Source organism: Silurus aristotelis (genome assembly GCF_946808225.1).
Source record: "Silurus aristotelis genome assembly, chromosome: 6".
In the NCBI taxonomy this organism is placed as follows: Eukaryota; Metazoa; Chordata; class Actinopteri; order Siluriformes; family Siluridae; genus Silurus; species Silurus aristotelis.
Window position 1 is genome coordinate 21,025,013 of NC_139579.1, and position 23,621 is coordinate 21,048,633.

The 23,621-nt window shown below is 35.3% G+C and overlaps 1 protein-coding gene across 1 annotated transcript; it reads left to right on the top strand.

Moving 5' to 3' along the window:
• Positions 1–1,135: 1,135 nt before the first annotated feature.
• Positions 1,136–23,546, top strand: tyro3 (TYRO3 protein tyrosine kinase). The gene is made up of 19 exons (XM_083544982.1): positions 1,136–1,533; positions 2,933–3,116; positions 5,590–5,690; positions 7,118–7,288; positions 10,867–10,953; positions 12,662–12,774; positions 13,088–13,268; positions 13,978–14,120; positions 15,037–15,175; positions 15,432–15,558; positions 15,692–15,786; positions 15,883–15,978; positions 16,253–16,333; positions 16,409–16,501; positions 18,896–19,017; positions 19,584–19,693; positions 19,838–19,997; positions 20,388–20,524; positions 21,918–23,546. Exons 1-19 carry the CDS (start codon positions 1,476–1,478, stop codon positions 22,333–22,335), a joined length of 2,616 nt encoding a protein of 871 aa, XP_083401108.1. The 5' UTR covers positions 1,136–1,475; the 3' UTR covers positions 22,336–23,546.
• The last annotated feature ends 75 nt before the right edge of the window (positions 23,547–23,621 follow it).

Sequence of the window (23,621 nt, forward strand, 5' to 3'; positions counted from 1 at the left end):
ACAATTCGAAAACTAATCCTCCTTCAACAATTTTAATCCAAATCCAGCATTATTACCTTGACTTGATACCAGAATCAGGTATATCATGTATTTCTGGCTTGGTTTACCTGAAACCACACCAATCAGTATAAACCACACACAAGAACACAAATTTTGATATCATGTATATTTCATAGTTGCTAGTGTAGTGCAAGTGTAGGTATCTGATTTCCTTGGCTATTACTTTATGCAAAGCATATATGAAGCTAATACACTGATGTAATCATTAGGCAGATCATCAGGGAAGCTTTACATATCCTGTACATATTAATTCATTAATAGCACCTAATATGCACCTCTTAGTGCATATTTTTGTTCTTATAAAACCCGTTCCTGAAAACCAGGACATTTTAAAAAACAAAATCCTGAGACTCATAGGCAACTTTCTTATGGCATTTGGCAGATGCCTCAGTATCCACAGCGATTTACAATTATCTTATTTATACAAATTAGCAGTTGAGGGTTAAGGGTTTTACTTAAGAGCCCAGCAGTGGCAGCCTTAGTTGAACTACCCTGTACATTCTTCTGTGCATCATACCTTACAGACACAGAGCAAATGTATGCTTCCTCTATGGAAACTTTTGCAAGAACCTTTTACCACAGTTTAGGTATTTCACATCAAAGTAGTGAGGAGCAGCATGTTTTTTCGTTAATAAAAAAACAAGTAAAGAAAAGTGAAATATTGAAAATAACAATGAAAATACTATGATAAAAAACAGATTCTTGAAAGATGTATTTAGTTAAAGTGAAAATGGTTTTTATTTTATTATTATTATTATTATTATTATTATTATTATTATTATTATTATTATTATTATTATAAATCTCCTTACTGCCCACGCGTGGCAATTACACGACGAAATACAAGCCTAAAAAGCACGTAGTTGTTATTCAAACCCGAATTCCAGCCCCCACCTTCCAACTTCCCCCAAACCACCCACAATATTCTCTCTCTCTCTCTCTCTCTCTCTCTCTCTCTCACACACACACACACACACACACACACACACACACACACACACACACACACACAGCCCTTTCAAGGCGTCAGGGCCCCTGCTAAGGTTTTGGATCTTGTTTTGCAGTACTCTGGATGGAGATGCTCTTATGTACCGCTAGAGGGCGCCAGCTGCCATTTCTCCCTGTGGATCAAAAACAGTTGGGAGTCTCCTCCAGGGCTGCCTGCTGTTTTATTTGCAACTTTGTTAGTCGTTTGTCGAATCGGAATGTAGCGTTCAGTTCGACTTCCTCGCTTTAGTATGGAGAGTAGTGAAAGCTTGCATTATTGTAATCCGAGGTTTGTTTTTGCTGGAGTGTGTGTCGCTGTGTAGCTTCTGATGGGCTCCTGCACTTCCAGCGACAAAACCTCATTTATCTCGCCTGGTCGAAGTGATCTCAAACTGATCCAGATCTAACTCCTATTAGATTATGGTACAATGGAGGTAGATCTGTTGATGTTACTCATGTTTCTTCTCTACGCGAGCAGAGCTCAAGGTAAGTGATATGAACTCGTTGGTAGCTACTTTATTCTTTAACGAAACTATTTTAATCCCAGGTTTTTTTTCCCTACAATTCTGTTTTATTTGTAGAGCTCATTTAACAATGGACATTGTCGCAAAGCAGCTTTATATAGATAAATAGGTATGAATTGATGTGTTAATGTCTGTAAGTGTATCCCTTATACATTTATCCCTAGTGAGCAAACCAGTGGCCAGGAAAAACTATCTGAGAAGGCAGGAGTTAGAAATCTTGAGAGGAACCAGTTCAGAAGGAAACCCATCCTCATCTGGGTGACCCTGAATTTCCATTATTTACAATTCCATCATTGTTGAGGTGCATTGTTCAGTACTGTTTATGCAAATTTCAGTCCTAAGCCAATTATTAAGCAAATTATTAAGAAGTTTAATTGTGCAGGAATTTAGAGCATGGTATGTTATTATTGGTGAAATGATATCATTACAGAAGCCACACTGCGGGTTAATATTTACAGATATGCGTACAGTGACAGCTCTTGTTTTTTTTTAAATACAGCCACATTTTTGTGACTTTGATATGTAATTTAATAGTCAGATCATAATAGTTACTGATGGTACATTATGTATTAAAAGTATTGTTTTGACTACTTTGCCGGTTAGAGCCAGCTGCCCTTCCACAGTGAAGCGCTTTCATCCTGCTGCAACGTGCATTACATCTGCTGGTCTGACTCACGACTTGGACTTTGTAAGGGGCTGTGCTGTGGCTCAGGCACAATGGACAGCACACAACCACATACAGTACAAAAGCTGCCTAAGTTGCGGGAAATGTGAAATCTGCCATGATGGTTCACAAATTTGGAACGTTAAATGCCAAAATCGATGAGTGCTCTAAAAGCTTTAGAGAACAAGTTGGACTGTCAAAGACCCTGCTGTCTTTAATAAATATAATAAATATAATGAGATTAAAGCAATTCTATTATAGGTTTGGACTACAATTGCCACAAACTGGTTTGCTATCAGTTCTTCATCAGTGAACAGCTGATCATTAAAAAAAAAGAGACTTCATGATATAACTAATGAGTTTCCTGGTTACATGATTGTAGTTTATGACCATATAATACACAGCAAGGGAATTTTTTATGATACCAACATGAAGATGGGTTTGCCTTTTCTGTTTCTCTCAAGGGTTCCTCCTCATATTGTGTCAGCGTTTTCCCTTGCCACTCATTAGAGATAAAACCACAGTGATATTCTTATTAATTAAAATTTATATTTAGAAATTATTTCTTTAAAGCTGTTTTGTGGCACTGTCTATTGTCAATTATCTGTATATAAGACAATTGTTATACAAGTAAAATTTTATTTAGTTTGCTTGTAAGAAATGCTGTGAGGTTCATATTCTTCCTGTGTGCTGTCAGGGTTGAAGTTTACCAAGAACCCAGTCAACCTCACTGTAACACAAGGAAACATGGTCCGTCTAGGGTGTGCTGTTGAGGGTTTAATCGAGCCGGAGATTGTGTGGATGAAGGACGGAGAAAAACTCTACAGCATGGACCAGATGTACATCACTATAGACACCCATCATTGGGAGACGTATCACAGGTAAGAGCCACTGGAGAAAGTGTTGTGATTTATTTCTTCCCACATCACACCACATCTGTGTGATGATTACTAAGGCAGCAGTAAGTTAATTATTCTATACTATTATAGAATATTATAGAATTATTATACTTCTATAATATAAAATAAAAAAATGTTTAATGTTTTTTTTCATGGTACAGCTTTAAAGTTGGAATGCACTATGAAAAAAATAATTGACTTTTTGTATAAATATAAAATATATTTGTGTTTGTTTTTTCCTATTCAAACCTCGAAGTAAGCATGTAATGTTTTTAATTGAATTAAATCAGGAATGCTAATTGCTTGTTAGGGTCTGTATAGTTTCTAGCAAAGGGGTTTTTCTTTCACTAAAGGTTCCAAGTTGGTGGTTAGTAATATGATCAGTAAACTTTGAACATTTGATGAACTGTGACTAAGCATTTTACACTGTCATAGATAGCAACAGCATTATATAAAACATCGCTTACAGACTGCTCAAGAAGCCACAAAACTGTTTCCACAGGAATTTTAGGATTATCACTAAGGACCATAAACTGTATCTTTAGGTTTTGTATGCATGTGTTTTCATTTCACCTTTGGATTATTGTATGCCTGTTAGACATTGAACCATCCCCAGCCACTCTTAGTGCCGGTCCCAAGCCCGGATAAATTGGGGAGGGTTGCGTTAGGAAGGGCATCCAGCGTAAAACATGTGCCAAATCAAACGTGCGGAGGATCCGCTGTGGCGACCCCTAACGGGAGGAGCCGAAAGAAAGTGGTGGTGTATCTGGAGGAATTGTTGAAAGTTCTAAGTAGAGTCATTTAACAGATAGGTTCCCTTAAAAGTTCTTTGTTATATCCAGAACCATTAAATATGCAAAAATCTTTGCTGAATTCTTTGATTTTCAATATTCTTTTTGATTATCTTGAATATCTTGAATATCTTGTGAGATCTGTCCAGATAGCACATACTGATCATTCTGTGAGTATATCAGTATATGTAATTGCTTAAGTAAGCACATTTTTTAAAACGATGTTTTACACATTTCAGATGTACCACTATAGGCATGGAACAAGAAAATAGCATAGGTAACAAAGCAATGACAATGCTGTAAATAAATAGCAGTTGTTGTTGTTGGGGTCCATTCATCTGTTCAGAGCTGGTTGTTCCAGTTTGACAGAAATAACCCCTTTCAAACCAGCTGACCTTTCTATTTAGATTGTGTATACCCTGCAGAAAAAAAGACTAGAATAGTCTATCCTGGTTCCACACACATAAGCAGTGAGATCCCATCTGGTTTTCGAGCAAGAGATGGTTTATCAAAAGGGTTTGCTTTATTAATGAGCAATGCTATGCTGTCTGACCACCTGAATCCAACACCAAGCTGCATAATTCAGCATACATCATTAATGTGTTTTTAATAATAATGATTATTTAATAATAATATTCTTATATTGTCCCACGAGTGAGTTCTTTTGATTATCCATATATATTAAAACATTTTTAGAGCATTTTAGCATCAGTTTGGTCACCTGCCAATTTCTGCCAGCCTGCTCTCCACTATCAAATGACAGCTGGCAACCATGTATGGTGAAGTCTAACATGCTTTTTCCAAGACGTATGAAGCCAGTTACCTGCAGCCTTTTAAACTGGGCAGTGTAATTGTGTAATACTCCTCATTGGGGATTTGCACCCAGAGAGCACAATCAATCGTGGGCAGAGTGTAAACCCAGGAGCTAAATTGGTTATGTGCCCATTTTCCTCTGAATCGCATGCCTTATTACCATACATATCTGTCTAAAATGTCTTGCTGAGCCTGTCTGGTGTTCGTATTAAGACCTTTGTGGAACCAGAAAGAGGCCAGAAAAATTCTGTGGGAGTGTCTGCAAATAAGAAACTCTGGGCATGAGATTGTTTTTCTCAAGAACCTTTTAAAAATAAACAAAACGTACACTATTTATCCTGGACTATTAGGTGGGGGAAAAAGCATCACTTTTAATCTGCAAGCTGATGTGGTCATCCTCTTGTCAGAGTTGATAGCCATGTGTTGAGCTGGCTGTGAGTAATGCACAGGCTATCGGGAATGTGGGTATGTGTACCAGATGCAGTCAATGCAGCTAATCTTTGTCATGAGGGCTGACGTTCTAGGGCTTGTGGCAGGTCTTTCAGATTTGCCACAGGTGAGGCTATGAATAAAACAATATAAAGAAAGCACAAATATTTAATTGTGTATATCCGTGCAGGTATGAGATAACAGGTTTTCACAATATCGATTCACCTTGTTTAAAATACTTTAGCTTTAATGATGTCTTTTTGTGTGAATATTTTGGGATACTGAATTGACCCTTCTCTCAGTGAACACTATTGTTAATATTTTTGTCAATCCTGATGGGCTTTTTATTTTTTTTAATTTTTTTAATTTTTGTCATATGGATTTGTATAGTCACATAAGCAATATATTCATATTATTTTCAGTGTGAAATCAGTCCAGCAGCAAGATGCTGGGAAATACTGGTGTGAGGTTGAACATCATGGTACAGTCATCTCCTCTGAGCCAGGCTGGATCACAGTAGAAGGTAAATCAATACTGTGGGTCTGTTCATTCTCCGGCTACACATGCTCACACACTTATTGCTGTTCAATGATACTGAGAAGCTACTGCAGAAAGATCTATATTCTATAAATAGGCCTTAAAACCTGTACTCAGTTTGTGTAGGAGCTGAGGATTTTACCATCAGAGCATTCTGCTGCAAGTTATTACTCAAAGGTATACCAAACGAGTCTTTATCTTTACTCCAAAGAAAAATGGCAGATGGGCCAATCGTCAAATGAAAAGGTTTGATTGACAAGGCGTAGGGGTTTTGAACTGTCAAATATTATCTAAAACCCATAGATCTTATTTTTCCACATTTCACATAGTAACATTTTGATCAGTGCTCTTGTCCCAACTCAATTTATTCAGCCTGAAACAAGGAATACCCTTGATTTTCTTAATAGTGAACAGTGATTGTGAATTATTGTGAAATAAACTATATTAATGTGTGTTCAAATTGGCTAATGTTAGACTATATTAATATACTAATATATATATATATATATATATATATATATATATATATATATATATATATATATATATATATATATATGACTATATTAATTAGGGGTGCATCAGACTAGTGAAAATCTGTGGCTGATGAGTCATAACTTTGTAAAGATATGTAAATAGATCATTTACAGATTACAATAAAGTGTCTAACAACAGTGCCTAATATCACATTTTCTTTTTTTGCCTTCTTTTGTTAGCCACTTTGAAAGTGTTTAAAAATTAAGCAACATGTGGCCAAGCATTTCATTATGTTTCTCAAAGGTATATAAAACAAATATTTTTAAACTGTGTCAAAAATGTGCAGTGAGATTGAATAGCGTGTTAACTGTTTGACCATTTTTATTAAATATATAAATAAATATAAAAGAGGCAAAAATTAAAACCTTCAACGCAACACATTTATTCACAACATCCTTTCTTCAATCAGCAATGAAAAAAAGTAAACTTCAGCAAGTAATAATTTTGAATCATTAACATTTGTTTTACTGATGCGACAAGTCTCAAACAAAGCACCAAAATCCTCCACACATCCGACAAATAAAACCGTCCGTGTGGAAACATAGCAAAAGTTCCGCTTGGTGTCCTGATGATTCATGTACAGTGGAACCTCGGATTGCAAGTAACGTGCTTCACGAATGCTTTACGGGACGAGCAAAAAAACCTTTTTATTAAAATGTTACTTTTATTACAAGCGATAACTTGCATTGCGAAATATTTTCTCTTCGTGCTCTATGTTGAGTATGGTTTCACTAATAATAAACATACATTTGCATAAAGCATCCATATTTATCCATGCCCAATATGCACTTAATTACATATTATTCTTTGAACTTTCCATTTTTATGACACTATTAAGTATTATTAATCCATTTGACCTTTCTGACTGCTCCTCAGGCGTACCCCACTTTACTTCGGAACCTCACGATATAGCAACATTTCCTGGTGCGCCATTTAATCTGACATGTGAAGCTGTTGGGCCTCCTGAACCAGTGCAGGTTCTCTGGTGGGTGGGAGGAGTACAAGAAGGAGATTTTCAGCCTTCCCCATCTGTGCTCACGGTAAAAGGTAACTGTGACTATGCCTGGTCTCCAGTGAAATCTTTATGTAATGTGAGAATCTTTTGCATTCTTAAAGGCCAGGCTGTATAAAAACTACACAGGCTTTTTAACATCCATCTTTGTAATGAAGAATGATGGAAATACCATTTCATGTTCCAAACAAAGGAGAAAGAGAAAAGGACTACCTGTCTTTATTATTGCAACGTTATGTATTACAGTACACTCCCGGCCCAGTTTATTGTATGGCTTTTGTTTGTTTTTATTTTAACGATAAATGTCACAAGCTGTGTTTTAAACGTCCTACAACTGCCTACTCAGGTAGCGTTATACGGTGGTAGGAAGGCAGGATTTATGTAAAGGACAAATATTTTAAGGAGGCAGTTGTATAGAATTCACTGTTGTCTTATTGGATTAACTATATGTATAATCTTAGTCTACAGATTTCTCACCTAGGAGATTCTCCAGTAATGATTGCAGTACAGATTTGCAATAGGACACTTTTTGTCAGAGAGGCAGAGAACAGACTACATTTGATGAAGCTGATGACTGGTCTGGTGGCAGTAGGTTATTGGGTACAGATCAAAGCATTTTTGGTGTGAAGTAGGCAGGCTGGGAGGAGATTTAACAGTAGATGTTGATTAGGCTTAGATGGTCGTAAAAGCCCAGTTGTACTTCCACCAAAAAGGTCAAATGTAGCAATCAACAGCTGGAGGTTACACATATGCTCCAAACCAATGCCTTGCTGTAGTGTTGAAAATCATTAGACAATCAAAATACAAACATGCTTCATGTTCATTTTTCTTTTGTCACCTCTCTGGATCTTAAAAAAAACTATTATGATAGATAATTGAAATTGACATTTAAATGGTGTTGCTTTTCATTGTTGGCACTCATAAACATACATGTATCCTTCATGTCCTGTGTACCGAATCTCCTGTAGAGCCTAAACCGTCTGGCTAAAAAAAAGAAATAGGAAATAGGGGAAGTGATCTGTGTATAAATAATTTGTAATCAATATTTAATTGTTTTTTCTGAAGATTATATATATATATATATATATATATATATATATATATATATATATATATATATATATATATATATATATATATAAGGACTTTATTTACAGAATTCTACCATCTTCTAGAAATCTGCAACTGTCAAGGTTTTGTAAGGTTCAAATGAGTCTAACATTCGGCTTAATACAAATTCCTTTACTTTTGTGGGGTTTGACAGGTGCCCTTTTTTCAGAGTGACTTACAATTAGCTCATTTATTTGACTGCTTTTGTTCACACATGGGTGTGACTTTGGTAATTGTACCTGTTCAGACTAAATTCAGAGACTAAATGATGCATGCAGGTCACTGCTAAAATATCACTTGTTGTATGGTTGTATTTTTGTTTCAAGCGTAATAATGCGTTTGAGATGCCTGGCATTCTTCTTGGATCTGATGTGACACTATTATCACAGCAAACTCTAAGGAGACAAAGGAGGTGGCGGTTAAATTTCCCAATCGTGGCATTCAATGCCTCTGCAATTGCATTCTTCCATTCGTTCAATCCTTCTACAGATTCCTGTTTTTGCCCGCCAGTGATATTTCAGCACCCTATAATTTCTGTTATGTAACATCTCCTACTTCCTTTGTTGCTGTGAAGTGCATTATAGAAATCAATAATGCTCAGACAAATTTTCCATTTGGTGTTATAGATGTTAGTGCATGGGTTTTTCCTGCTTAGAGTAAGTCAGTGTCTCTGCTAATCATAACTGTAACTCTTAGCTCCAATTCCAAAAAAGTTGAGATACTGTGTAAACTGAAAATAAAAATATAAACCCATATTTTATCCACAATAAAACATAGAAAACATATCAAATGCTTAAACTGAATAAATTTACCATTTTAAGGAAACAAATAAGGTAATTTTGAATTAATGGCTGCAACACATCTCAAAAATGTTTGCAAAAAAAAGTCTGAAAATTGTAAATGTTATTAAACTTAAACAGTTAAAGAAAGGGGGGAGTGGTGGCTCCAGCGGTTAAGGCGCTGGGTTGCCGATCGGAAGGTCTGGGGTTTAAGCCCCGGTATCGCCAAGCTGCCACTCTTGGGCCCTTGAGCAAGGCCCTTAACCCTCTATGCTCCGGGGGTCCCTTACGAGGGAAATATCAAGGTCCGTGATGTCGGAGTGACGTGGGGCCGCCTTCCCGTGGGCTCACCACCTGCAGGAGGGACCGTAAGGGACGGTGCTGTGAGGATTGGGCAGCAGTCGAAGGCGGGGGCCTGCTTAGACTGCTGCCCCCGCGACCCGAATTACGGATAAGCGGGAGAAAATGAATTAATGAATGAACAGTTAAAGAAACATCTTTGAGAGGCAGAGTCTCTCAAAAGTAAAGATGTGCAGAGCTTTACCAATCTGAAAGACTGTGTCTGTGAAATCTGTGAAAATTGTGAAACAATTTCAGAATAATGTTCCTTAACATAAAATTGAAAAACAGTTAAATATAGGGCTGTAGCTATAGAATATTTTAGAGTATTCTACCGATTATTCCATCGATTAATTGAGTAATCGGATAAGAAGTTTTTTAAAATTAGAGCGCATTACTAAATATACAAAATAAAATAAAATGGGTCTCTTAAAATGAACAAGTAATTTGTTGCCTTTTTAGAAAAATTAACATTTTATTGCTGAAATTGCATACCAGAAATATCTGTGAAAACTAAATCCATTTAGTGCATTTAATTGCCATTTTACATCAAAATGCAAATACAAATATATTAATAAATAAAAATTATCAATGAAAATATAAAAGAAAAATCTCATTACTCTTTTACTAATTCTGACTTTGTTTATTGTAAACATCCAACATTTCTGGTGCATCCACCGGTAACCATGCTGTCGGCCTAAAGTTTAAAGCTGTTGGTGTATGAATAAGGCTCCTCTGCTTCATCTTGTTCCGTCTTCCCAGAGCTGATTGTTAGACAGAGTTCTCTCCAGGGATCGAAGGTTTCGTTTGATACCATGGGATTCTATTGATTGTAGCCGATTTCATTTTCAACATGTACGCTTTCTTACACTACAGAGGGGGTGACGATGCCCGATTGGCAAAAAAAAGTCAGAATGGTGAGAAGAAAAAATATTTAAATTGGGCATACTTTTTTTATGTGGCAAAAACAGGCTTCTATATGAATGATCTCCTCACAACTCTATTTTTTCCATTCTGTAGTGCATCTGCTTACCTGTCTAGAACGCTCCAGAGTCAGTAATATTGGTCCGCGGTGAAACACAATGCTCCATGTGTAGTTTAATGGTTTAACTAAACTAAATAAATGGCCTCAATTATTTTTTTTGTATTCCATTTACTCGAGTTATTCGAGGAATAACTCTTTATTTACAGTACGTAACATCATCAAAATTGTAAAAGCATCTGGAGAAATAGGGTTGGGGTTGTAGTTCAGTAGACATCTTAATCTTATCTTTTATTGTTTCTTCCTAGTGGCCTCCAGCTAAAAGTAGCTATTTAACAAGGTTAAAGGGATGGCAGATATAAAACAACATGCTCATTAACTATTCAACCTCTATTTTCTCTAGGTGTAAATAACAGCATAAAATATTACTGTGAAGCCAAGAATGCTAGAGGTATTTCAGTGTCACGGACTGGCACCGTGTATATTAAAGGTGAGTTTGTGTGCTTTATTCTTATCTAACACAAACTGTACAACCTAACAGAGCTGCTTAATGGGTTAAAGGAATTCTTACAGCTTTTTACCAAGGTCTCATTTGCAAATATGTCATAAAGCGATCATAATGGCAGAAGTCTCATTTTAGTCATCGTGTTGAATTCAATTTATTGGTACAGCTGTGAAAACCTTTTAGTACTAGTTTTCCTCACAATTCTCTAATAGTTTTAATCCAAAATGTAGGATGTAGTCAGTTAAAATAAACAAATTAATAAATATTAAAACCTGTCACAGTCAAAAACAAAATGCTTTAAGCCATTGTTAAACAAAGTATTAGCTTTTTGGAGCTGTTGGTATAAGAATCCTACTATATATGGCCCAAAGTATGGGGATGCCATAGCCAGATTTACATAAATTATACATTTATATATTTGTATAATTTTGTATATATATATATATATATATATATATATATATATATATATATAGTAGTTTCTTTTCGGCTTCTCCCGTTAGGGGTCGCCACAGCGGATCCTCCGCACGTTTGATTTGGCACATGTTTTACGCTGGATGCCCTTCCTAACGCAACCCTCCCCAATTTATCCGGGCTTGGGACCGGCACTAAGAGTGGCTGGGGATGGTTCCCTGACCGGGAATCGAACCCGGGTCGCAGCGGTGGGAGCGCTGCATCTTAACCACTAGACCACCAGGGGACCTATATATATATATATATATATATATATATATATATATATATATATATATATTTATATTTATATATTTGTATAATGTAAGCAAAATCAATCTACTTTAATCACACTACTAAATAATAATAAGAAACTCAGACAATAATGACACACTGTAATATGTCATGTGTTATATTACAGTGTCATTATGTTTTTCACAAAAATAAAGCGAAAAGGTCAAATTGTATGAAAAATCAAAGTACATCTTTACAGCTTCCATAGGATTTAAGAGGCTAAGTAGCAACTGGCTGCTGCTAAGTAAAAGGCTTTTCTATTCTTGTCATCAGCAAGTGTGACCACCTCTATAAAAACCCAAATTTGAGCAGTTTGCTGGTCTGGAGCATTTGGGTGTGTGTTAACACAACGCTAAGGAGGAGTCAACAATGATCTTAAAGAAGCACTTTACAGTATAAAATTTACTTGTCTGTACTACCTGATTCTCTTAAAGATATACAGATTGACCAGGTGTCTGATAATGTGGCTCTCATGTGGAAACCAGAGTTCACTGACTTGACTTTTCCACCTGCTCCATTAGTTACTATACAGTTACTATATTAGTTAATTCTATATTACTATCTGAAAGCTCACATTATTTTCTCAATGCAATAAACATTAAAAACTTTGTTGGGGAAGGGTTATAAGGCCATTTTCTAACAATTTCAAGTCCATAACTCTACAGTAAAGAACATTATTCACATTTAAGTGGAAAACATTAGATAGTTCAAAGGAGTGGATGTCTCAGCAAATTTTGGGACATTACCCCAAATATAAGGTCAGACCATGCAATGCTCAGAGAAATTGCAAAAGATTTTTTTGATTATTTATTTTTTTATGTGCCCTAAATTCTTGTGTTTGTTCATAAGTACACTTGCATTTTTCACTTTGTGCTATACAATTTTCCCATGGTGGTTTTGTATAATAAATTGCAAATATTAACTTTTTTTTTTTTTTAATCTTCAGTACTACCTGATTCTCCTAAGGATATACAGATTGACCAGTTGTCTGATAATGTGACTCTCATGTGGAGCCCAGGGTTCACTGGCTATTCTGACTTGTCAACCTGCACCATTCAGGTACTACACGTATCTGAAAAGCACATATTTTACACAGTGCAATGAACAGTAAATACCTTTTCTTTGTACTGTTCCATTTGGCTCATTTATAGTGTTATCTCTAAGCTACTTGAATGAAGGTCACCAAATGTTACTAAGTTCACCCAATATTGCTTAGAGTCTGTGAAATGCAACTGATTTCAGATAACATGTGTTAAAGGGAGAGCTGTCCTCCCTTTAGTTAGGGTGTAAATGTTCCAGAACAAAAATTCACAGATTAGAACATAATGAATAATCGAGAATTTCCCTCCACCGGCACCCAATCTGTCTTTAGATGTTTAAGAACTCCAGGAGAAAGGTGAAACTTCCTGACCAACAAGTTACAGTCCCACCCTTCAAGCACATGATTGGTGGACTCAGCAGTCACTCCAATTACAGTTTCCAAATCTGCTGTAGTAATGAGGTTGGATCCTCCCCTTTTTCACCATGGATGAACTTTCAGACTCCAGAAGCAGGTATATGCAACCCTTGATAAGAAATGGTGACTCAACAGGTCACACACTAAATTGTTTCTGATCATGTGTTTGCCATCAAGTATTTTAGTGTAGCACAAATGTTTGAGAAGCAGAGAGGAAGGTGGAAAGGTTCAGTTGTTAGGAATTTAACTCAAATCAAATCCTTCAATCTTCTACAATGTGACTACTTCCATTAATGATGTAATGTGTTTGTTTATTTGAGCTTATTTCTAATCCCTGAAAGATCAAGTCAAATCTATCAGACTAACTATTTGTTGTAGATGCTTTGATCCACTTGTAGATTATTCATTACCTTGTGACTCGCCTACATAGTGAGATTTTAGAGTCAACAAACAAGATTCAGGTGAAACTCTGGATTGGGCCCACAGCCCCAGGCAGCTGCTGGGGGTTGAGGTTAGAGAGAAGAGCTGGCTGGGCTGGCTGGAAGACCAGTGGGGTTTTCTGCTGCTGATCTTGTTTATATTTGTAAACTGGCAAGACTGGCCTCAGTCCACTGGATTCCAGTCTTGCTGGTACAATGCTCTATTGTGTGTGTGTCCCAAATCCATCTCAATGTCTTATGCGGGGTTTACTGTGCTGCCACCCACTGCTCATTACTGATATTACTCTCAGATGGTTTCAAATATTATGAGTCAAATGTTCAGGATATTTTTTTTTATCTTGAATTATTTCTGACTGTCCTATACAGTGCCCTCTGCAGCACCCAAGAACTTAAGCTTTCACCTGACGGAACAACAGCTTTCTCTGACCTGGTCAGCACTCGAAGAAGAAGAGCTGAATGGACGACTACTGGCCTATAAGCTGCAATGGAACGTGGGAGGAGAGGTCCAGGTACATTCAATAAGCATTAGTAAATGGCAACACCTTAAAGTAAACTGAGTGTAAGATATACAAGACTTGGAATGCAGTAATCTGTATTTCATAGACCTGTTACATAGTTGGCATCAGAACACAAAAAAGTGTTATAATGGTAATGATACTTCTTTTAAAATCTTTTAATATCTGTATCCCAAATGCACTCAGACAGATATATGTTTTGGTCACTGCATCAGTTCATTTTCCATCAGTCAGAAACAGTAAAAATAATTTGCCACACCTGTGTTTATGTTGTGATAGAAATGTGAACCTGTTCATTTTATAAAGAAGTGGATTTGTTCAGACTGTCTAAACTGTAAGGCCAGAATCATATGTTTACTGTGTATTAAAAATGGACTAAAGCATAACAGGAAGTGTTGTGCTAATATCAATGAGTGGTGTACAGCTCGACATTAAACAGAATTGATGATCCCACCACAATCTCCTAAACTGTTTGTCAACTCATAGCTGAGCAATTTATCAAAGATAACATTTTTAAATTAACGAATGATTAACTTTTTACATTAAACACTGTAGAACATCCCTGGAATGAATTACATCCATTCACTTAGATTATTACAGCTGTTTTGAAATTAAGGGAAATTAAGAATTACATTATTTTATTATGAATCCAAAAAGTGCACCCACTTTTATTTTCTGATGATTCTCCCATGGTGGAAAACCATTTTCATGAAATTACAAATAAATATCCCCTTTCAAAAAAACCTCATTATAAAATTAATAAAATTAAATGATTGAGACACATTTGTCATCCTGTTGCAATGATGCATGTTCTACACTGACAGCCATGGCTTTCACCAGTTTTATTTGAGAAAACCTTAACTATGTGTAACAATGTATAATAACTACACTTTACTTTCATTCTCTTCAGGAGCCTTTACTGTTTAGGGAAAACTTTGCTCATGTCTCTGGGGGTGCCCGCTTCTTCAATGCCACTTTTCAAGTGTCTGCTTGTACAGTGGTAGGATGTGGGCCCTTAAGCCAGCCAGTGCTTATTAGGCCAGCTTCAGGTAAATCGATGAAGAATTATAAAATCCGCCACAGTATAGTGGTATTATAGATTGAGCTAATATTTAACAAAATCATGCATTTATTACAAATTACTACCCATAGTAATTTCTTAAAACATATATTTTGTAAATAATGAGAAAATTCTAATGACTTGAAACTATTTGCAAACACATTTAACAAAAACCAAACTGTTAGCATAGCTTATTGTCTAACACTTAATAGGGGAACATATTTAGCTATGGATTATTATTTCAGTTGTGCAGGCTCAGTCTCCAAGGGGGCACATGTGGGTGGGTCTGCTGTTTGGACTGCTGGTGGCCACTGTTCTGGGACTTTTGCTAATAGTCCTAGCACACCGCAGGAGCAAGGAATCTCAATTTGGGTAAGTTGGCACAGTTAGGAACAGACTAATTATGAGCAAATGCAAATGTGCCTATTAAGTCTGTTTATATAATACATCTAGTAAATCATTTTATAAATATTCCTGTCTATTAGCAAGAATTTTATTTTATCAGATCTGCATTCAAGTCATCAGGAATGGAATCTGTGGTGTCCTTTACTGCAGCAAGATCCTTCAATAGGCAGGGTTCGGAGCTTCCAGAACATACATGTATGTGTAAATAACATGCATAAACCTAGTTTAACTCAGTACCCCACCTCACTGTATGCTGAAATGTGTCCATCTAAAATGATGTGCTCCCTCTAGTGGACAGTCTGGGCATCAACGATGATTTAAAGACCAAGCTTCGGGACGTTCTTATCCCAGAAAGACTTCTCACCTTAGGGCACATGCTAGGAAAAGGTAATAATTTTCCACTAGCATTTCACTAGAGATTATAATATACAGTGTGACCTTGTTATCTTAATGGGTTGGAAGCAAAATATATAATGGTTTGGCTGGAAACTTTTGTGTATTCAAAACATTCATTACCCTTCACATGTCAGCCAAATCATGAGTTTATAGAGAGCGAGCTCACTCACAAATATAATGAGCCTAACAGCGATACAAGTCATGCCTGATATTTAATGTAAAAGGAGTGAGACTAAATTAGTAGAAAATCTGTTTTCATGTGCAGGGGAGTTTGGCTCAGTACGAGAGGCATTTCTTAAGATGGAGGACAGCTCTGTGCAAAAGGTGGCAGTAAAAGTACTGAAGAGTAAGTAAACATTTTTTACTCATTAAATACAACAAAAGTATTTATTAACTGAGGTTCTTTTTTTTATTTTTAAAGATGATATAAACTCTTCAAGTGATATAGAGCAGTGCCTCAAAGAGGCTGCCCACATGAAGGATTTTAATCATCCCAATGTCATCGAGCTCATAGGTAGGTCCAAGATGATTTATAAGAACACTGTAATGAAATGTACAGTTTATGTGTGTGTGTGTGTGTGCGTGTATATATATATATATATATATATATATATATATATATATACATATATATATATATATATATATATATATATATACACAGTGTGTATATATATATATTGTATGTAGATAGATAGATAGAGATAGATAGATAGATAGATAGATAGATAGATAGATAGATAGATAGATAGATAGATAGATAGATAGATGTGTGTGTGTGTATATGTATATATGTGTGTGTGTGTGTGTGTGTGTGTGTGTGTATATATATATATATATATATATATATATATATATAAAATATATTTTCCTTCACTGGAACTACGGGGGCTATACAGAAGCTTTTAAATTATGCCCCTGTGTACAAAGTGAGGTCTATAAAGACATGTTTGGTATAGAAAACCTTGTGTGGCCTGCACATCTCCTCTGAACACCCTTGGGATGAAATGGAATACACCTCAGGCCTTATCACCAAACATCAGTGCCTGGTCACACTAATGCTCTTGTAGCCGAATGGACATAATTTCTATGTCCACTCTCCAAAATCTAGTGGAATATATATGATATTTCTCGATTAACTGGATTTTCTTACTTTCTTTATTTTTTACTTTTTACTTTATTTGATGTTTTGCTTATTATAACTATGTAAAACCCTAATTCAGGGTATATATTATATTATATTATATATTATATTATATTATATTATATTATATTATATTATATTATATTATATTATATTATTATAAAAGTGTATTTAAAAAATGCAAAAGCCACATATTGAGTTTATTCTTTCATTTAGATATTTTAACGTTTATAGTAGCTGCTTGTTAAGGAGTTCATGGGGGATTTCTTCTTGAACAAATTCATTCATGCTGGGTTATTTCTATTGTTTTTAATGATAATTGCAGATGGTAAGTTGACAACCATGCTTGAAAAAGGTACTATAAAATATAATACAACATTGTTTTGACAATGTATGTTTAAAAAAAAAAATACACAGACATTTTGTACAGTTGAGAAGATATGAGTATCTATAATATATAATACATTGAATTTTGTTTAATAATAAAATTATATATGCAAAAATGTAATATACAATAATTGAAAACAAGCATTTTAACGTAATAAAGCTGCAGTAATTCATGTTTGAAAACATATAAGTTACTGTTGATGTGGACGAATGCAAAAAAAACAATGGAATGGAAAAGCGCAGCAAGCTAAGAGGCTTGGAATTTTTTTTTAAAAACTTAAAAAATATGCATTGGTGTACAAATGCATAAACAATCACTGAAAACCACAACAGTGACTAAAAATTTAATAATTTACTGCTGCTGTTATTTGCTGCTTCTAGATGTATTGTTTGTTTGCACCGGTTCAATTGAATCCATCACTATCGTGAGCGAGGTGATTGCGCAACCTGATGCTCGCAAGTCACAACAGAACAGATCCAGTGCGACAGTCCAGAAGTACAAAACACAGTTTACACAAATGGCACTTCATTGAACTACACGATTTTCACATGATGAGGATTATAAAATTTTTTATGTAGATCGTGCAGCACGTATAGCAGTACAGATTTACTGTCCTCTAAAAATAACTCAACATGTGGCGTATGGTCTGAGCACTAACAAGCACACATTCTGCTTCTGCAACTTCTAAAGCAACACTGGCAGCACTCATGCGCCTATTTTTTGGAACCAACTTCTGCACCTGACGCACAGCACAAGGGTTAACTTCTTTGATCGTCCCTTACTAGGCCTGTTCCGAGTGAAACCTGTCTTAAAAAAACCTTTGTATGACCCTGGCCAATGTACTGTAACTCTTCTTATAGCCTTGGCCATCTTTTTAAAGAGCAACAATTCTAATTCTCAAATCCTAAGAAAGTATTTGCCATGAGGTGCCATGTTGAATATCCAGTGGTCAGTATAAGAGAATTGTACTCAAAGCACCAAATTTTAACTGCTCTAATACAAGATACAAAAATTTGTATGGTCCTGTCAAACAGACACAAACATGAACATGATGAATAGGACATGGATTTGCATGATTACACTTCATACAGCTGTTATCATTTAGGGTGTACTCACTTTTGTTCCAGCTATTTTGACAATAACTGTCTGTATGTTGAGTTATTTTTAGAGGACAGCAAATCTCTACTGCTATACAAGCTGTACCTTGATTTCTCTAAAATATATCCAAGTTTAGTTTCTATAGTATTTTCCCTTGAGAGGATATACTAAAATGGTTGCTGAAATGTGAGGGGTGTACTCACTTCTGTGATGTATGAATTGTCTGACTATTCAATTAACTAAATGTAAATCACAGAAAATGTGTCACTCTCTGACAGGTGTAAGTATGCACAGACGACCCCAGCAAAGGTTACCTATTCCTATGGTGATCCTGCCCTTTATGAAGCATGGTGACCTGCATACTTTTCTTATTCTGTCCCGTCTAGGGGATGAACCCTTTGTAAGTATAACCTCTGATTCGCATAAACATAAACAGCAGTAGCAAACTGTAAATTGGAATTATGTAAAAAGTACAGTAATCCCCCGCTTTACCGCAGTTCGAATCTCGTGATTCGGTTTATCACGTAATTGCATTTGCCACATGACTAATTAGTTTGGCTGATTACCCGTTCTCTCGCAGATAGCACTATAGACCCAAAAACTTATAGGGGATTGTTTTTATGGAGTTATATGTTGAAATAATAACATTAATTAATAAAAAGGTAACTATTAATTATAAAATAAAGTAAAATGTTAATACAGTACTGTATACATGAAATAGCATTTTTGGGGTGGCGCCGGTTTATCGCGGATTTTCGTTTATCCCGGGCGGTTTTGAAACGTTATATATTATATAACAAACAGATAGACTTCATTTAATGTTTGTTAAAAAAATCCTCTTCATTCATATTTAAGTACTTTAGCACAGCACTCATGCAAGTATTAATTGACATGGATTTGCACTGTGTAATATTTTGTGGAGAAACATTTAAAAAATGCTTCACACCCTGTTTATGTTTCCTACAGACTCTCTCCCTTCAAACTCTTGTTCAGTTTATGCTTGATGTTGCTCGGGGAATGGAATATCTTGGCAGTAAAAACATTATCCACAGGGATTTAGCTGCTCGCAACTGCATGTAAGTCTGCCTAATACCATTTTAAACCAAGCTTCAATGAGCATCTTTGGTATCTAGCAAACACATTTCTAATTAAAGGTCATGTTTCATATGTTGGTCTTCCAAAGTGAATCTCATTTTACTGGTTTCACTTATATGTTTTAGGTTAAATGAAAACATGACTGTATGCGTAGCAGACTTTGGTCTTTCTAAGAAGATCTACAGTGGTGATTATTACAGACAAGGATCTGTCTCAAAGTTGCCAGTGAAGTGGATTGCACTGGAAAGTTTGGCTGACAACGTTTATACAACGCAAAGTGATGTGGTAATTATATGTGACTGGTAATATGTGTGTATTTATGAATTGCCTTTGAATAAGCATACATTCAGAATAATTTTAATTGCTGTTGATGCTGCCTTGATTAGTGTGACCATTATATTAAAAACTTTATAAATGTGTGCTAATATATCTGAGACTGTACATGATACATTATATAAAAACACAAAGTATCATATTTAAATAACTTACTATTTTCATAAACTAATAGATTTCTGGTTTTAAATCTTGTTTATATACTGTTAGTTGTTTATCTTGGTCAGAGTTACGATGGATCCAGACCATCAATGGACCACTTACAAGCTCATTCATGTTTAGGAGCAGTTTTGAGTTTATGAGAAAATATTGTATGAGACTATTTTGTGTGTTTTTTCTCAGTGGGCTTTTGGGGTGACCATGTGGGAAATAATGGCTCGAGGACAAACTCCTTATCCTGGGGTGGAGAACTCAGAAGTCTATGAATACCTCATTAAGGGTGAAAGGCTCAAACAGCCCCCTGACTGTCCTGATGACATGTATGTTCAAAATCTTTTTTACAGTTTTTTTTCTTTTTTTTCTTTAAAACATTTTTTTTAGGATCTTTAGCTGAGTAGGTGATTTGGTGTTGACTCGGCTTAAGCTCTACTCGGGATGAAATGTGCACATTGCACTTGTACGTGGAAATAATTAATAGTAGGACTGTAATAGTGCATTGACAAGATGCATTGTGATTCAACAATATGATGGTTTGACTATTTGAATGCCAGAAGTCAAATCTGCACAATCCATAGAGTTAAAATCTACAGTATAAACAGCAGTCAGGTTACATAATTGCATTCTTTCAGGGAAAGCTTGCCACGAAGAATCGTCTACATTTGTTCAGTGACCAGCAGCTCCAGATCACAATGGTTCTATGGTTACACAACTACATGGAATGTAGTTGAATGGAGCTCCTCAGTACCTTTGAAATGACACCAGAAGCTCACTGCTGCAATTTAGATTGCCAAAGGAAGTGGCCACAGACAGTCCACTTTGGAGCTTTATTTTACATTTTACACAAAAATAACATTTCAGGTGCTGTTACAGAGCTCATTATGTTTTACTTATAAATTTTCCCATGTTAGACATTTGGTTTAGTTCGTGAAATTTAATCATTTGTTTATTTTTAAATAGTGAACATGTAGTACATTTTGTTTTTTAAGATTAATCCTCTGTTCCCAGTAATCACTAATTTATTTTGTTTTATTCAGACAAAAATGCATTTGTTTTGCATTGAATTTTATCTAAATATTTCTTCATTAAAATTTTGTCTTAAATATTCCGAATTAAACTACAGGTAGCATCATGAATTTAATGAAATGTTGCTTAAGTGTATCATTAGACCAATAATGAATAGTCGATGGTTATCTTAGAATAAAATAGTGCAGTATATGTATACATTGTGCAAGCACAATTATCACCTATATATGGAATCACCTCCATATTTTTTATTATTTGTTTTATTTTGAAGAACTGGAGCAGCTTTCACAAGGGAGAAAAACACTTGTATAAGAATTATAACACATGAAGACCTTGCCTTAAGGGCTTTATTTAAATTTATTTTACAAAATGATTTTCTGTTATGAATGCATTTTTACATTGCACAGAATATGTGAATGTTTACACCAAAAGTAATTAATTAAATGTATGCAGAAGTTGATGTACTTTGACCTCAATTTCCTAATTTACAAAAAAGATTAAAAATAATTTATATATACATATACATATACATATATATATATATATATATATATATATATATATATATATGTATATATATATATACATATACATATACATATATATATATATATATATATATATATATATATATATATATATATATATATATATATATAATTGTTGGCTTCTTTCTTCTTTTCCACCCAGTTATGAGATCATGCATAGCTGCTGGTCTCCTGTGCCCAAGTGTCGTCCCAGCTTCCAGCAACTGGTAGCTCAGTTAGAGGGTCTCTGGTCTGGAATTTCTCCAGCAGCCACAAAGGAGCCACTGCTGTATGTTAACATGGAAGATGGTGAGGGGGAGCTGAATTCTGGGCTTGGGGCTACCGCTAACACGCCGAGTGCTTATGACCCACACTTGGGCGTGCTTTGGCAATGTGCAGATATGGAGCAGGATGAAAAAGACTGGCTTGTAGTGTCCTCGGGGGCTGCGTTGGCTATTGGTGGGGATTATCGCTACATTATTGGCCCATGTGGGTTGACAGACCAGGAGAGCAGACAGTCAGATGATGGCCTCTCAGGGGATATCAGAGATGATAATGATGATGTTATCATACATGTGTGAAATGTTTGTACTATTTTGGATTCTATTCAACCTTTTCTGACTGAATTAATCACAGGCTACTGTACACAAAGCTAAAAGGCAGTAAATGGATGACGTATCAGCAAGTCCTTATGGACTGGAGACATATGTGACATGTATATGACATAGAGCAACATAAACATATACAATCAACTAATGCCATGAAGTATACCACGTTTTCAAAGGCAGTTAAAACCTTGTTAATATTGAAAATGTTAATAAATGTTTTTGAACCTGTTTTTCACACTGAATAGTTCTAAAACTAAATGAGCTGATTAACTCTGTACCCTGAGCACTGACTTTCTGTACTTTTAATGTATGTCATTAAGGTTGAGGTCTTTCCTGTCAGAAATCTCTGTTGTTTTGTCCTTTTACACTGCCAGTATTGTAGAGTTTGTACATCCACACACGATTACTGATTTATGGCTTACACAAAAGAGGCCTGTCATAATCATCTAATGAATGTCCACATTACAGCATAGGGATGTGAAGTGCTGAGTGCTTGTTATTGTTTTAAGTGAATTTAATGTTAAATGGCCCAATGTCAACAAATGCTGCAGAATTCAAGTGTTCATTATTACTGCAAAATAACGTTTGATATTTTGCTTTAGCTTTTCTTTTACCTTATTAGTGTATAAGAACTGAATTTTGTTTTTCTATTTGTAAGATTTCAACTGTTAGTATGTTTTAAGAGGGTCTTTGAAAGTATTTAAAAAATTTTTGTCGAAAATAGTGACCTCGTTGTGCAGTAACGCAATACAGAAGTAGCATTGTGCTGTTTAGACACCAGGTTATTTTATTTTATTTTTTTTATTTTTTTTAAATGAACAAATATCAGAACAGAAAATGACAAAATATGTTTATTTTGACAATTGTTGTGTACAGATCAAACTTGTGTAGCAATGTAAATGAAAGTGTTGTACAGTTAACAATTATATGATAGCATTCCAGAAACTATGGGCTGTGGTATATACAGTTTGATAACTGGTCAATTCACTCAGCCTTTAGCTGACACTTGAAATATCTAAAGAAAAATTCAGGTTCTTTTAAATGTTTAATGGGAAGGTTTCTCAAAACAGTGTTACAGTGGAGCTGATATTGTGCTATCCTGAACTGAACAGAACAAGTCTATGTTCAACACAGAAATTATTTTAAAAAAGCAAAAAAATAAAAAAATGAATTGATGAAGCCAACGAATTGTCTTTTTTTTTTTTTTTTCTCTGAATATTAAAGCATCATGGAACCCATTTTCCCACTAGACCCTTCTA